Genomic DNA, 17,333 nt, shown 5'->3' on the forward strand with positions numbered 1-17,333 from the left:
CGAGCGACGACCGTTTACGAAGTCTTTGTGCAGGATTTTTGCGATGTGCTTATCTGGATGATTATGCCGGGATAACACCGGTTTGAAATGACGCATTACTTGGTATATGTAGTACGGAATATGCCCCCTGTGTTCTGCCTTGCGTAATCATTCCATTGATGGAAGCATTATCTAAAATTTTGTTCGCCAAGTTCACCAAGGCAAAATAAGAATGATCAAACCCCGATGTGGGAGTTGTCAGAGCGTAAGTATTTTTTTGAGGGGCGTATCTAAGCTCATACGTAGAGACCTGGGAACTTTTTATCAATCCGCCTTCGATTAAATGCAGTCTCTCTTAGTAAAAAAAAAAGGCTCACGCATTACAAACGCCAAAACGTCAGCAGGCGTTTTGTGTTCGTTTTGTGCACGTTTGTGTTCGTTGTTTGTGTTTGTGCACGTTTGTTTGTGTTCGTTGTGCACGTTTGTGTTCATTGGCCGCAGACGCTTGTTTTTTATGTTTCTGTTTCACGGGAAAGTGGTTCCGGCACTCCGAGTTGTTTGAACTTTGAAACGAGTCCCAACCGCAGCGAATGCACCACAATTCGCAGCTCGATAGGGCGATGGCGGTACCACATTTTTTGTTTCATTTGCCCGCACGTCTGCCAGCATTGCACACTTTGCAGTAAACAAACATTTAGTAACACTCTCAGCCACTCATCTACCGGGTACAATCTGGCGGCGGAGAAGCGGGTGCGGGCACTACGAGCTCCTGCATCTTTACAGCAGCAGGCTGCTCGTCATCATCCATTGCAGGACGAAGGCCCCTCCCATTGAACTCCGACCGGGCTTGTCCCGCGCTGCTCGAGTCCACTGTTTACCCCCGAAGTTCCGTATGTCATCCCTCCATCGTGTTATCCGCCTTCCCCTTCTTATAGACCCATCTCTTGGTATCCAAGCCGTTACCCTTATTGTCCACCGGTTGTCGGTTCGTCTCACTACATGGCCATTTCTACAAGTACATTTCTTTTTCTTTATACGAACTACTTTTCGAATACCCTCATTTCTATCCCTACCATGCTTACGGGCCCTTGAGCCAGCCCTTTTCCTTATAAAGTTGCATCTAGCTATCTATTCGAACTACGTTATCAGTTTGTTCCTTAATCCAGGACGCTCGTCTCTCGTGCCTGTAAGCGTTACTCCCATCACGCCTAGCTCTATTGATCGTTGGGCCGACCTAAGTTTTCTTTCCAGATATTAAGTCAGGCACCATCCTTCTGTCCGATATGCACCAGTGGCACCGAATTGGATGTGTACCATTCTTTTTAAGGATAGCGGCAGGCTACTTTTCATTATTTGGGAATGCTTGCCAAATGCATCCCAGCCTATCCCGATTCTGCGTCGCATTTCTCTCTAGCGGTTGGGATCAACACAGACAACCTGTACAAGGTTTGCTCTAGGATTTCGTTGCTTACGCTTAAGTGAGGGTACTTCCAGCCTTTACATTTAGTTTTACTTTAGTTTTATTCATAGTTACCTTCATCCCTACGCCAAGCTTTCAGACTGTAGGTCCTGGTGCAAGTTTTGCAGCTGCATTCTCCAGACTCACTATGTCGTCTGCAAAGTTCAGGTGGCTCAACTATTCTCCATTTTGCGTAAGGTTGATTTCTCCCAGTTTGACATCCTGAATACCTCTTCCGAACGTGCTGCGACGAATATTAACGACCTGGTGTCCAACTGTCTCACTATCTTTCTGATCTGCTGAGTTTTGTGAAATATCTGCACTGTGCGTACGTCGCATCGTCGAACAGTCGCAATACCGCACTGTCCTTACGCCGTTGCGCTTACATGCCTCTTTGCTTCCCCAGCTCTCCGGCCACATCAGGTCGCAAATTTACGCACCCACCTCCAGTATTTATGATGAGTCACCGGAAGTGACGTAACTTTCAGTTCTGCCCTCCAGTCTGCCTGTAAAGCCTTGCATAATCCCACAGTTTTCCATGAAGCATAGTTTTCAGGACGACGACCTTGATTCGTCCTGGCGATTAGGGCTTGCGACTCCTTGCGCCACAATGTACGATGTCACGGGACAAACATCTTTCCCTACACTCTAAAAATTTTCGCTCTTAGCAAGCGTGCGTGTCGACGATTTTTTTTAATTCGTATTTTTGCCATGCGGCATATAAAGAAAAGATAAGACATTAGGTAGAATAATTTTTTGCACGCTTGTTCTAAGCGTGGTGTGCTTTCACGCGAAAATATCACGTTTCCTAAGCATAACTCACGGGATGCGTAACGCTTGCGAAGCGTGAGTGCAGGACCTTTTTTGCACGCTTGTTTTAGGCGTGGTGCGCTTTCACGCTAAGCGCTCACGCTTGGCATCCGTGGCTGGCGACCCTCCTAAGGCTTGTTGAAGGTGAAAGAGGGTATCTTTACTTACTTAATGCGACATCCTCCTACTATGTAAAATGACTTTATGAACATCAGAAATCCTTTAAAAATAACTCTGAAGGCGGTTAATATTTCCTGTGCCGCATTTATGGGCTTGGCGGCTGCTTGGACAATTTTTACTTACGCTCGCCATTAAATGGCTAGTTGCCAAAATCAACTTTCAATTTTCATCTTGAACATGTGCAATCTTTATAGGACACTTCACTAGAACGTTAGCGAACGGGAACGCGCAGATTGTTGAGTTTCACAGTAAACCTGTCAGCATGAAACTCTATGGTGTAGGTTACGTTACCTTTTTGTATAGTTTATGTCACTAACATTGGACGATACATGATGCAGTAAACATCCCTGCAATGTATAAGCCCCCACTATGATTTAGAAGCTATGGCACAAACGTCAATAAGCGGTCCTGCACCACGTGTACCTGCACAAGGCACTTCCGTTTCGAGCTATAACAGGCCCCACTCTGTCCAATTTGTGATGTGTGCCACAACTTAGACCAGCTAATTTTTGAATGCGAGCACTTTTCTGCACCTAGAATGTCATGTTTAGCATCCATGGCCCAGCGCCGCTCTGTAAGGTATCAACATCGAGAAGGAACGTACGTATTCGTCCCCTGGTTGTGTCCAAAACGAGCCTCCCCATGCAACCAAACCAAAATTGACTATCATAAAAAGTGCAATAATGGCCGTCATTGCCACCACATCTTCCATTGCTATTGCCGTTAGGTTTTGTCTTACCAGCTGGAACAGCAAGCCAGACGTCTTTGCCACGCTAAGATCGCCGGTCTGTCTAAGGACTGTTCTCTCCCTCTCTTCAAAAGAAGCAGGCATGCAGCTCTTCTCAACAGTTCAAACAACGCTGAGCCCTTCACCGCGTGATTGAGGCAGTACACGATGAAGCTTCGGACGCCACCGGGAACATGACACTCCGAACACAATGGTTATGAGGCAAGGTTGAGCTCATCTATTAATCCGAAGAAAATGTTTATAAACCATGCGATCTCAATTCGTTTCTGTTAACAATCACCACGTTTCGCTAATACCAGCATCTGGAGGACCATATATCAATTGGTTGATTGACCCTTTCCTGTTTTTATATATGTTTATGGTTTTCCTTAGAACGTTACATCGCCTATCACACCACTTGCAGATGATTTTGTTCGCTATCGGAAAATAGAGTTCTAGCAATACTACTTTATTAAAATGAGATTTTGATGCGATTACCAACTGGTGCGATTTGTGACATATGGCCCTCAACATTTCCAGTTGCAAGGCAGTGGTGTTTCAGCGTCATCGAAACGTGCCCACATTCACAGTAATTTTTTCACATTCAATTCAAGTTTATTTAGAAGAGTTCAAAAGTGTATTAACATTCGGTGGTCACGTCATCGACGTATCTAGGCACATTCATGGGCACTTATCACACATTATCGAAAATGACAACTGCATTTTGATTTACTTAAAGTTAAATTATGTCATGTCGCCAGCGGACGCACGAGTGCCTGTTTTCAAATGATCTGTTCGTCGAAAGCCTGAGCCTGCAGCCTCAATATGAGACTTTACTACTGGAAGATGGAGCACTGGACCGGAAGTCACATGGGCGCTGAGTTAGACAAAGCAAGGTGGCAGGCAAATGCTTATGTCAGCAAATAACGAAAACGATGTATAAACAGTCATGATTTTTCGCCAAAATTTGACCGCGCGCGTTTCTACGAACTGTAAGTGAGTGAAAATTTAAAGCGCAACAAATTTAGACACAAGACGAATGACACAGGGACAAGCGCTCAGACACAGGGAAGCGCTTGTCCCTGTGTCATTCGTCTTGTGTCTAAATTTGTTGCGCTTTAAATTTTCACTATGGAGTACCAACTAGCTCGAACCCTCACGATGTAAGTGAGTCGCTCAGGCTACAATTGATAGGGGAATGCTGTTTAACGCCGAACCACAGTGGCAGGACATTCGAGTTGATGGCGGCAACTATGCAGCCAGGGTTATAGGGTTGTGCATCTTAAAAACTCCTCGTCATTTATAGGTGCATCTTCTAAAGTCTCCAGGAAGCAGTTTCTCTTTTGTAACACTTGAGTGTGAGGCCAGGCACACGGGTAGTTTTCTTTCTTAGAGTAGTGATGCCGTTACCGGCATTTTTCCCAACGCTCATTTCATGGGTTATGTGTTGTGTGAGCACAGGGGCCGAATTGGCTCTTCGTATGAATGTAGAGTGTTGTTGGCCAAGTACTTCTACGCACATGGTCGTTCCGTTTTTGCCCCATTCGGTTTCTTAGAATGAGTTCAAGTAGCATGGACAGTGCTACTATGCTGCAGAAGCGCGCTTTAAGAATTATCAACCTTTCAAATTGTACAGAGCCGACCAGACGTCTTTTTCAGTTCACACGAACACTACCCGTAACCTTGGCGCATAAGCAGAAAATTACGCAAACAATTCCTACCATAGTACATAACAGCGATCCGCTGCCATTGAGTATATTTGTTAGCCCTAGAAAAAACACCAGAGCTGCAACTAATAACCAATTTAATTGGTCGGTTTGCCGTAATACCAACGGATAAAGATTAATTCAGTTTAATGGAGCCCATTTGTGGAATTGCATACCTGATAGCGTGAACAATAAAATGAACTTTTGTGTGGCCTTAAAACACTATTTGCAAAATTTGTATACACCGTGATCATTGTTTTTTTGTTAGAATGTAATGATTCTTACGACTGTGTTATGTTACGTGGTGATATGCTCGTCACATGATATGTTGTTATGTTGTGCTGTCATACGTTATGATATCTTCGCTTACCCTCTATTTTTCAACATGTATTTGTTGCTGGCGCCACAAATTTAGCGTATTTTGCATTGGACCCGCTACTAGCCAATCGACTATGGGTTCAAACACTGCATTGAATATTTCTGTAAGTACGAAATGTATAAAACTGAAATTAAATTGAATTGAATTGAATAATCATGCGAACGGGAAGATGAGTAGAGCTCATTCCTTGGCCCAATTGTATTCGGTCACGCTAGCGCAGTCCACCGACAAAATCACTGCTTCCGAGACGAAGACGGAACAGTCCACACACTAAGAAAACGAGAGCACAGCAGATTGATTCCACTGCCGTTTTAACCACACCACCAGCCCCGAAAAGCAAGTCGAAGGTAGTATGTGTTTAGTGCATACCGAGAGCAACCTTGGTCTAAAGCCCCGAATCAGGATGATGATGATGATGGTTGATGTTTAATAGCGCAAGGTCAATATTGGCAAAGACCTCCAACCGAAATCAGGAGCTTGTTGGAACAGTCATGGTGGCATCCCGGCTGCTCGCACGTATTGTTATCTGTACACGCCACTCGAAAAACGACGAGAATCACAAACTACGCGGAACACACACCGATATGCACTGGGCGTGTTGAAATCGCTCTCTTAGAGACCTGGTCGTCAGCGATAGTGTCCAGGACTGATAACCCAGGAGACCAAGCGTGTACCATGTGCACGTGGCAGGAAACGGCCTTTCCTTAAAAATCCATTTTCTCTTAAGAAACGATACACCCTGCATGCCGTTACCCAAAGCTACGACACACGCTTGTGGATAAGAGCTCAGCAAGATTTGCTATCTACAATCGCTGTTGACCATGCACTCAACGCAATCTAGATAGCGTACGGTGCTCCTGGATTATTCCGGAAGTCCCGAAGAAACGGCTCCAGAACTCCTTACGAGGGAAAGTGATAAGTGGTGAGCTCTGCTGGCGAACCACGGAGTTCCAGTTTCCCCGCAGAAAAGAGTCAACAAGGACATTCATGCATATGCAGCTTCATTCTGTCTGCATCCTGAAACGAGTTTGTGGAAGCAATAGCTCGCTTAAAAACGCAGTGGCTATTTTGCTTTGTAAATGTCACTGCACTCTGCCGCTCACGTAAACGAACAGATTGCGGCGAAGACAGACCTGGGCCAGTGATAAGATATATTTGCGTCGAGAAACAGTGCAGAAAAATTGCTGGCTGACACTGGTGTCTCCGTTTAAAACTTCTGAAACATCGCGCAAGAGAGTTGGAGGTGCGGAAAAAAAGAGCAGAGGCAAATACTTAGGGGACTTTGTAACAATTAGGTGTGCGACGAAAGGCGGTGGGTGAATTCGTATACGCAGTGTAACAATTAGGTGTGCGACGAAAGCCGGTGGGTGAATTCGTATACGCAGTGGCTTACGGAGGGTTTCGTTTCGGGGAGGAGGGTCTTACAAAATAAAAGGAAATGAGATGGAAGCTCGATACGAAAGATAAGGAGGCTAAAAAGATAAAGAACGCAATCGATGCAAAATTGAATGTAAATTCCGGGATGCAGTGGGGCTACTCTACGCAACCTCCCAATGCCTTTTATTTTTCAGGGACACTGCAAAATAACTCGTCGTCGGGTGAGAGAAGATTTAGAAATCGATTAGAATTTCCCGACGACAGTCAGGGAAAAAAGCTTTATCCCACGCCGCTGCACGAACCAGGAAATCTGAACTCCGCCTCCGCTGAATACGGAAATCCTCGTAACCACGCAGGCAACACATTCACTCCTACTCGTATCCGCGTGCCATTGAAGGTAATGATGCAAATTATGGGGTGATTAAGATGATGTCCTTATTTATCACAGGAATCATCATGCTGCTTTTGATTACACCACTGAGTTCACTCTACTATATGTTCATGGGACACCGTTCATGACGACTTGGTTTGCGACTTCGTTCCTGGTCCCGTCTTCTCGTGTGGATTGTTGCTGCACTCGTCATCAGGCTCAGTAAGGAGCTGCTAACGGCGATGATTGCATTCATTCTTCGTCATCCTTAGTGGGAAAACGGTCATGATGATTATGATGCACTAAGAATGTATTTGGGACGTGCTTGTGTGCTATCATTTGAGATCACGGAGACTATACGTTTTATCCGGCGCATGCAAACAGTGCGGAAACAGGACGGACCTGCAACATGTGGTCTGGGCTTGCCCCAACAAGGGATACAGAAATCAAAGGATTAAAAGACAGAAACTAGCGATAAACATTAGAAGCCCTGAGCAGCGGGAGACCGTACCGCTCAGCTCGGACCCTGGAGAGCAGGTCCGCCTGGACCAGCCGGCCGAGGCCGCCGCCAGGGAAGGACTCCTGGCTGTCGACTGAGGGCGAAAGGGGGCTCTCATGAAGACTCCCCTGCCAAGATTCCCATTATGGACAAACAACGGGAAGTCTTCGCCCATCTGCTCCATTACCTGGAGACGACCGGCCATACGCAGCGGCTGTAGCACAGAGTGTAGTGACTGACTGATGCGCTTGGACTGACAGCTATGTAGGACCGACAGCTCTCTTTATACCTCTCTCTCTCACTCTCTGTTTCTCTCCACATTGTCCTGTCACTCCCCTCTACTTCCATTCCCCTGCACCGGGTTATTTGCAGGTGAGCTCCCTGCACAGCTCAAAATATCCCCAGTGCCTTTCATTTCCTTTTCCTCTCCCACAAACCACAACAACAATAAATGTTTTCACTCACTTACTCCGACGTCGTGTAACTGCCTACCGGGATATTGACGGCTTTATAAATGGCAACCAAAGAAAACTTTTTATTCTGGTTGTACTTTTGGGACTACCACCGTTTCACGTTACCCGATTTTGTCCACTTAGGTATACATGAAACAACGTGAGCCGGCACCATTGGTGGTTTTAAGTTTCATCTACGCTCACGCGCACCACCTGTCTGGACGTCGAGGGCACGCACATCACACGTTCCGTTGTCCGTTACACTGTGCAAGTCCGTACAGCGCGTCGATGTCGCGCTGGTAAAAGTTCTGCAATGGTTTCCGGCGAATCTTCAGCGTTGGCGTGACTAGGCCGGAGTCCGGAACCCACTCTTCGGCGCACAGCTTCACCTTCAGCGGCACTTCGGTCTTCTGCAACTCGCTAGCTCGCGCGAACTCCAGGATCGCCTCTGCAGCGGCTTTCGTCACTTCCGCGTCCTCGCACAGTTCCTTCAAAGTAGCGGACTCATTCCTGCCCAGTTTTAGGGCCAGCCGTTGCAGCTGTTTGTAGTTTGGCGCCACAAGCGCTACGAGGTATGTGTGCAGCGAGTTCCCGTAGGCGAACACGTTGTCCACGAGCGGGGAGGTCTTGAGGATAGACTCGACGTGGCCCAGCGAGACGTACTCGCCGAACTGAAGCTTAACCAAGTCTTTCTTGCGGTCGACGATCTTGAGTGTGCCGTCGGGGAAAATCTCGCCGATGTCGCCCGTGCGGAACCAGCGCACGCCGCTCTCCTCGAAGAAAGACTCCCGCGTCAGTTCTTCGTTCTTGAAGTATCCTTTCGTGACGCACGTACCTCCAACGACTACCTCTCCGCGAGGGTTAGGCTTGTCCGAGGTGCGGTAGCTTCCTTCCGGCCAGTCGACCAGCCGGATGAAACAACCGGGCAGAGGGGCTCCCACGCGGTCACCACTCATGTCGTCCACGTCCATGATGGTGGCGCCACCACTCGTCTCGGTCAGGCCGTACCCCTCGATGACCCGGATGCTGAGGCAGGCTCGCACGAACCGGCGCGTGTGGCTGGACAGCGGAGCCGATCCGCTCGCCATGACCTTCAACTTGGAGCCCAGCAGGAGGCGAACGTGGTCGAAGACCAGTAGGTTCAGCAGAGGCGTGTCGAAGCCCAGGTCGAGCCAGAAGTTCTTGTAGTCGACGGTGTAGTCGAACAGGGCCTTGAAGAATGGGCCCTTGGAGGCGGCCAACTCGGATACGCCCTTGCGGATCCGGTCCACTATGAGCGGCACGCATATGACCTGAGTTGGCTCCAGGAGAGTGGCGTCTCCGGCGCAGCCTCGGGCCAGGGCGCTGGAGTTGTCGGTGAGCGTCAGCGGGGAGGAGTAGCCGATTCGCGCGCCGACGCAGAAGAGGAGGCACTCGGCGCCGAGTTCGAGCATGTGCGCCAGTGGTAGGTAGGCGATGTAGGTGTCCTTGCTGGCGGACACCCCGAAGGGACGAGTGGTGACGCCGAAGGCCTTCACGGCCGCCAGCAGGTTCCTGTGGGTGGCAATGACGCCCTTGGGTTTTCCCGAGGAACCACTGGTGAACATGACGATGGCCACGTCGTCTGGCTCGGGTGGAGACTCCTCGCGTTCGCGATCGGCTCCTCGTTCTTCGAGTGTGGAGAACGGGATGATCTGCAGAAAAAAAGGGAGCGGAGGTGAGGGGACATGGTTTTCCCGATACGCTTTTGACCGCAAAGCCTGTACTGTTTTCCGTTGAAGTTCTTTCGAAACGGCGTAATGCATGTTTTATTCGGCTACTTTCCGCATGGGGAGATGGCTACAGGGCTATCTTATGTACCGGCGCAAAAATGTTCATACAAATAAGACGCTTTAACTGCAGTAAGTAAAGTGCTAGTTATAGTTCAGTTTCCTGTTCTGACCCAACTGACAGCAAAATTTGAAAGGGAATTCCCTGCTAGCTTTTCTAAATGTGCCGTAATCGCGCGACCGGAAATGTCTTTTCAACTTACACAACGCATTTAAGTTGCTTAGCTGCCAACCCTGACACTCGCATCGGACTGTCTTTTAACCCTTTGAGGGTCACGGCCGTACATGTACGGCATCGGCAAACACTTTCAAAATCGTCAATGACGTGCATGTACGGCATTGCTTGTATCCTTAAAAAGCGCGTTTTTTTCGCCAGCTTCTCTTGCTTGGCGTGTGCTGCCACACTTTGGAAATACGTCAAATTTTTTTCTTGCGCCGATGGCTCTTCTTTTTATTTTTTTTTACGATTTACTTCAGCGACGCGCCGGCTATCGCTTGCGCATCCGCTAGCGAGGGGGCGCGCTGGGTATCGCCCACAGGGCGCCTGGCACAGACCAAGGTCGCCTGCGAAACTGATGAGGCTCTTTTCTCCTTTTTTTGTATTTTATGAGTGGTGCGCCCACTATCGCTCCCGCATCCGGCCGCACGCGACCGCGCGCGCCCGCGCGCGCGCAGTGGCTGGTTTTGGTATCGTCCTCCGGGCGCTTCCCGCTTTTTTGCGCCCGCGAAACTGATGTCTATTTGATTTTGATTCACTCGAAACGTGCCGGCTTGTAACTCTATCATATTTATTTAGAATTTTTCTTGTGTTACTGATGAATAAACAGCATATATGTAACAACACAAACGATTTTTTTTCGTCACTTTATGGTCACCCTAAAAAATTACGATAACTTTTTCTCGAAATAGATTCATCCGAAGAATTTAAATCAGCAATAAATGCGGTTGCACTTGGACACGGCGGCGAAAAATGATAGCGCGATTTGGTTTTCGCATAGAAAGAGCAACGTACACTATAGGGACGGCTTTACTTTGAGGTCGCGTTAAGAGTGGCTCTTACTCCGGAACCCTCATTAAACGCCCATGTTTCTGACAAACGATGTTTGCTACGTCTGTCAGACTCCCATTGGAACGTGGAACTTATGTTCTTCATGATTCTACGATGACCCTGCAGCATTTTTCGCTCCACAATCAATCTCAAAGAGGTCATTGTTACAAACAAGGTGGATCCCCACTCAACACTTTTTCGTGCTTTTACGAACAGCCAGACACTTGGATTCGCGGGAAGAAGGGGATGCTGTTACCGGCAAGCAAACGGGGCGCATAGGAAACGCAGCTCCCGTGGAAAGTCCTGGCGCATGTCCCTCTTTGGGAAGTATGTGAAAAAAGTACAAGCAGGTCATTAATTAGACCCTTAGGAACCATATTTGCACTTTTCCTAAAACAACAGTTCGTCTAGTGTGAGCCGCATAATCACGTCCCCGTGAGGGAATGCAGCGAGAAAGAGAGAGAGAGTACACTTTATTTCAACCTCTAGTTCAGGGAAGCGATGTCTCCCCCATGAACACGAAGAAAAAAATTCCCTCGCACTTCCCCGAGGGGGAGAGTGTGTAAGTGCGAATGCACGGTTGTTGATTGCGCGATTACGGTGGATATCGTGATCTTGGAGTGGAGAGGAGGCGCCCAACACCCGCAGTCACTGAGCGGAGAGAGGAAGAGGAGAGTAGCGCCCGCCGTTACCGCGAGGGCTACACGAGCGCCCTCACGCGTCGGAATGCGGAGCGCCCGCTACGCGAGCGAGAGCTCTCCCGCCCGAAGTGGAGAGGAGGCGCCCAACACCCGCAGTCACTGAGCGGAGAGAGGAGGAGGAGAGTAGCGCGCGCCCATCTCCCCCCGTTGCTAGGGAAGACGAGGAGGAAGACGAGGAGCGCGCGCACCCGCAGCTGTTGCTATGCGCACGACGGCGGCGGACGATTCAGGCTCGCTTAAGAAGTGCATTCGCACTTAAAAACACTGATGAGAAGGATAACGTTCGCTCACGGCAACATGACTTTGTGACACCGAGGGACAAAAAGAGAAAAAAGCAGGGGAAGGCAGACCTGTGCCTTCGTGGATAAGATTTAGGGAGCACAGATCGTGCAAAGGGTGGACTTAGGCTATAGCGGGACAATCGATCCGCATTAAGACAGGTACAGGTCTTCACCACAGGTACAGCTACACGTCCTCACCAAACAACTGATGGTGAGGAAGTGAAGCGTGAAACCAAAGCTCTAAGTGACATGGTTCACTTACCTGCGGTCCTCGAGCCATCGGCGGTGGTGCCTTAGGGCCCTCCATGTACATAATGTGCGTCAACGACGGCATTTTGTCCACCACGCTGAGCAGCCGCGGCAGCAGGTCCGATGACGTTACCATGTGCGTCACTTCTGTCTCATTTATGGCGCTCACTATGCCGTCGTTGCTGAGCGTCGCGTACAGGGTCACCAGCGGGATGTTGGTCCGGAAACACGCCTGAGCCGTCAGGAACCACTCGACCCGAGTCTCCGCCAGGATAGCCAGGTAGTGGCCCGGTCTCGCTCCCACGGACATCAAGCCTCGGGCCGTCAGGTCGACCTTGCGGTCAACCTCCTCGAACGTGAGCCACTCGTAGTCGCCGAGAACGAGCTTCTTGAAGATCTTCCCGTTAGGCTGCTTCTCTTCCGTACGCCCCAGCACGGGTCGGGTCCCCAGCGCTGGTCGCTTGGAGTACGAGCGGATGGCCTTGCGGGCGGCTTCGTCCATGGTTCGCACGCCCTTGAGGTCGTCGAGCTCTGGCATTGGAGGGCGCCGGTAAGGGGACGAAGGGTCGCCCTCGATGATGGGCGTGGCGAAGCACATCCGCTTCCGCTGCCAATAAACCCAGGGCTTGTGAATGAAGACGTATATCGGAAGCGTGATGATGTCAAAGACGGTCGTTAGGACCTTGATGACGCCGAGGACGGCTTGGATGGCGAATGCAGCCATGGTCAATTCTTAAGAGTCCTATTGAACAGCAAAGATAATCTACGGCAAGGAAACACTAAAGGCTAAGTTCAGCGAAACCGTCCAGTGGTGCTTTAAGGTTTTGAAGACGTTTTAGCGAAGGGGTACGGAAAGGAAAGGCCCGCGTTCTGCAGCTCGAAAAAGGAGCATTCAGTTCAAGCCTTACAGACGACTCTTTTCAAGGAATGCCTCAACCACGACTGAGGACCTTGCGAGTAGTTGTGGAAACGGAAGTCACTCGGTCTTGGCACTAATCGTGGGGACACTTCAGCGCTTGAGTGCAACTCATCTCGAAAAGCGCCCTCGCTCGACGAAGGGGCGCAAAGGCGGGTCAGTGGACCGACGATTACGCTGTGTTTGCCTTGGCAACCCGCCCGGCAGACATCCTTTCGATGGTCGTTTTTCTCGAAACGGAACTCTCTGTCCGTGCCGGTGTGCTGACACCTGAAAGGTCATAAGAAGAAGAAAAAAATCAGACTTCTGTTCAAGAGGATGGGGTTCTTTAATGCTGAATCATTTACTTACGCAGCAGCCCAATGGCCCCAAAAGGCATTACATGAGGAATTATAATATGTTATAAAGACGTTCAACAAATAACATTCCGAGATCAGCGTACAAATGAAACCAAGGTTAGGCATTGTACATACACAAGATAATTACACAATCAGACACTAGACAGTTGGTATCAACAATGAACTAAGGGAGCTAAGGAACTTAGACAAAGGAACTAAAGGAGTAATACACAGACAAGAGAACAGGACAAGTGAAACATCTAAAAATTGGTTTCAACAATGTTAAACTTATGATTCATCAATTCGCGTACGAAAGAAATTTTAAAGAATTGATTGGTTAGAAAGACGATAAAGCAAACGCACATTTAATATGATCAGGCAACATGTTCATTTTCAAATGCTAAATGAAAAACGTGAATGCCGATTTTTTTTTTGTTGTTGCGGAAATTGGCTCCAGCTGTTCGAATGTGGAGCAGGGAAATGCAGAGGCACGGTGGAAGACAAACTACAATAATGCAAAACGGTTGTATTGCACGGTAAGTAGGGAAAGGTTCAAGCGGGATTTGGCGCAGATACGCTTTGATGACGCGAATGCGATGATGAGGAACCCTTCAGTCCAGCTCCGCGCTGGTTCCAGTGGATTGCTGAAATGGCCATAGTAAGAGTGCCAGATTACGGATGCGTAGCGAACGGGTGGTCTAATGAGTGATGTGTATTCAAGAAACCTTGTACTTGAGTTCGCTGAGCGCAAGCGTCGTTTTAAAGGTCCAGTTTCTTTACCGTCTAGTCCTACCTCTTAAATTGCATGTGTTCCAGCTGAGATAAGTTATAATAACACATAGATATTTATATGGGGAAGCAGGCTAGTGATCGCGCCGGTTAAATTAGAGAATCTTTCGCGGGTCTTTTCTACGTCGATACACACCTGCCATGTATCACAAAATTCCAATTTATTTGTTAAATTTGACTGGAGGGCAAATGCGTCAACAGATATATTTACCTGAAAAGACAGAATCACCTGCAAAGAGGCCCATTGAACATTTTATGTCGGTACCGGTGTCAGCGATATAAAATAAAAATATCTGCTGATCCAGAGAATTGTCTACTAATGTGTGGCATTCTTATGCCGCTTGTCTAGAGTGCGAATTCTTTAGAGCCATTTTTTTGTTTTTCTAAATTCTGTCCGACCAATTATCTTCAATATCGCTATTATAACGATTACAGGTGTTACTTCTACCAAATCTGCATTTTGGTGGAAATGCAGGGCATTACACGGTTCGCCATTATCGCTATTTTTTTTTCTTATTTTATGGGTTTTCAAAATTCTGCCCGACCAATTACCCCCAATTACTCTATTATAACGATTAATGGTGTTACTTCCGGCAAATCGGCACTTTTGTGGAAATGGAGGGCGTTACACAGTTTGCCATTCTCGATATTTTTTTTCAATTTTTCCTATTTTTTGGTTTTTCAAAGTTCCGCCCGACCAATTATCTTCAGTTACGCTGTTTTAACGGTTCAAGGTGTTGCCTCAGCAAAATCTGCATTATTGTGGAAATATAGGGCGTTACCCGGTCCTGGCTGTGGGGGTACTCGGCAAAGAATGCTACGCATTAACAAAAGGGGCCAGAGCACACAGCCCTGCGGTACACCTAACGTTATGTGAATATAGGGCCGGGAACAAAGTGATTCAATTCACCAGACGGCGTGCGGCTTGTTATGAGTTCACGAATCCAACTGGTTGTAATATAATCAATGTTTATGTTATTTGATTATAATACAACCAGTTGGGGTTTTAACTGACGGCGTGCGGCTGGTTATGAGTTCACGAATCCAGCTGGTTGTATTACAATCAATGTTTAAGTTATTAGTTTCTAGTGGCAAAAATTGGCGAAACACCCTGTCGAAGTCTATATAAGATCTACGAAAAAGGCGTCGGTGAGAAGAGACAAGTGAAAGGATTGGTGAAGGTCAGACACTAATTCAAAAAGCTGGGTTTTGCCAAAACCCGTGTTGATTTTCAGTTAGGAGGTCACCTAGACTTACCTTGGTCAGGATATGGCCATAAAGATGTGTTCAAGTAAACTTCTGCAAATCGATTTCAACGATATGGGTTGATAACTCGTACACGGTGCCTCTTATTCACAAGTTTGAAGAAAAATGTAATATACGCTAACTTTCAGTATTTTAAGACAGCCCAATTTCTAGTGTTTGCTGGAATATCAGCGATAATTGGCAAACTATTGAGCGCATATATTGTGTGGTTAGCAGAAGTACATACGGGAAAATACTGTCCACTGTCCCCTTAAAGGTTCTGCGCGTTCGTGTAAAGCAAGCGTGTTTTCCGCATAGCTGTGGAATCGTACCGTTATTCGCAGGGCTCAGCACACGCCATGATGTTTTTAGGATCACTTCCCAAAGTGGCCGGAAAGTTAGTTCCTATACTGCATCTCCTAAGTAGGAGGACCTTCCCTTGTGGAAATGTCTTGAACGACTTTGTAGGCGGTGATCTTCCAAAATATGTGACCTGATCTTTCGCAACAAGTAAAAATAGGAGGGAAACAAGAGAAAAAAAGACGGCTTTAATTATTTTCTATAAATAAACAAAACAACGCTTGTCGGGAACAAAAACCAGACACAAGTTTTAAGAGTTGGCTCTTTCAGTCAAAAGAACAAAAAAAAACGCGTATCTGCTCGCGTCGCCGCAAATGCATCGAAAGACGATGTCTTCTGCCGCCTTCGTAATGTAAAGGGCTCTAATCTCTCCCCCGCCCACACCTCACGCTTTTCCCTCCAGTCACGTAACACCCAGCAGGCTGAAGAGAAGGCTAGCGCCCTCACCCTCTCCCAAACAAAGGCTAAACTAATCATCACCGACTGTAAAGCCGCCTGCCGAACATACCAAGCAGGTAGGATTTCAAGGTAAGCGCTTCGGGTTCTCCTCCAGCGACTCCCACAGAAGCAAGTCAAGATCACATGTACCTCGGCCCACTCTGCTCTTCGCGGCAACAAGACGGCATACGTCCTGCCGCGAAACCTCCCCTACCGGGCACCGCAGGAAGAGTCGGAGCGGACCTGGCAACTACTCCTCACATACGCAGACATCACTCAACGCTACCAGCTAACAAGAAAACTGTACCCTCCGGTCAGCGATCAGGCCACGAAAGAACAGGAAGTCATCCTGAGATATGTACAGACTAATACATACCCACACCCAACACGACTCCATGCCATCCATTCAACTCTTCATGATCCCCCATGTATTCACTGCCAAGCCCCGGGAATGTCAACTAAACCTAGATCTTCCCCCATCCCCAACCCCTCACGAGAGCAGTGGGAGAGTACGCTTGCCAGCTCCTGTCCTGAAGCACAGGTTTTGCTAGCGGAAAGGGCGAATACAGCCGACCGTACCAGTGGAGTCTTGGACTGAAGACCCCGACCACAAATATGCTCACTTCAACTCTGATTAAAGTCTCTCTCTTTCTCTCTCTCTCGCTCCTCCCGTCTCGCTCCTTCTAAGATAAACACGGTGGAGGTTTGCTCAAGTCAATTCAATTTTCCCGCGCTCTCATTGCTCGCGCGCCACCTATCCGAACCTTTCGTTACTGTTCGACTTGGAACACAGCCTCGAGGTTCAGGCTAGGGTGCGAGCCTTTTTTGTAGTTTAGGTCAAAACATTGTTTTAACGCGTTTTTAAAAATTTCTATGCTAGCAATCGAGCACACATCTGCTTTAATTAAAAGAACACTGCTAGCGCCAGTTATGCTCTGATATTTTGCCTCATGTATGCCTAATGGTTTGTTTTTTGCTCGAAAATGTTGTCAGGTATGGAGTGTGTTACCAGATCTAGTAGATTGGAAAGTTTTGCCTTTTTATTATTACCACCTGTCTAGGAATTCTTTTAACTTTTTGCCAGGTGTCTGAATCGATGGATGGACAGACCCTCATCAGAAGACAGGCATACGGACAGACCGCAATTTGCAAGTAGCCGTAGAAAGACTAGACTATTGTCTTGAAAAGTTCGCTCAGCCTTTAGGGAGCGGGAGAAACTGCA

The 17,333-nt window shown here is 47.9% G+C and overlaps 1 protein-coding gene across 1 annotated transcript in view; it reads right to left on the reverse strand.

Annotated features, from left to right (window-relative positions):
• Positions 1-7,993: 7,993 nt before the first annotated feature.
• LOC144149621 (long-chain-fatty-acid--CoA ligase 4-like) overlaps positions 7,994-17,333 on the reverse strand; it is a 49,035-nt gene continuing 39,695 nt past the window's right edge. Inside the window, exons 2-3 of the mRNA XM_077681264.1 lie at positions 12,039-13,211; positions 7,994-9,611 (exon numbers count right to left, since the gene is read on the reverse strand). Coding sequence (XP_077537390.1) covers positions 8,178-9,611; positions 12,039-12,749 — 2,145 coding nt within the window. The 5' untranslated portion in view covers positions 12,750-13,211 and the 3' untranslated portion in view covers positions 7,994-8,177. The remainder of the gene's footprint in view (positions 9,612-12,038; positions 13,212-17,333) is intronic.

Source organism: Haemaphysalis longicornis, unplaced genomic scaffold, assembly GCF_048455015.1.
Source record: "Haemaphysalis longicornis isolate Haplotype H1 unplaced genomic scaffold, Haemaphysalis longicornis Haplotype H1 scaffold_8, whole genome shotgun sequence".
Lineage (NCBI taxonomy): Eukaryota > Metazoa > Arthropoda > Arachnida > Ixodida > Ixodidae > Haemaphysalis > Haemaphysalis longicornis.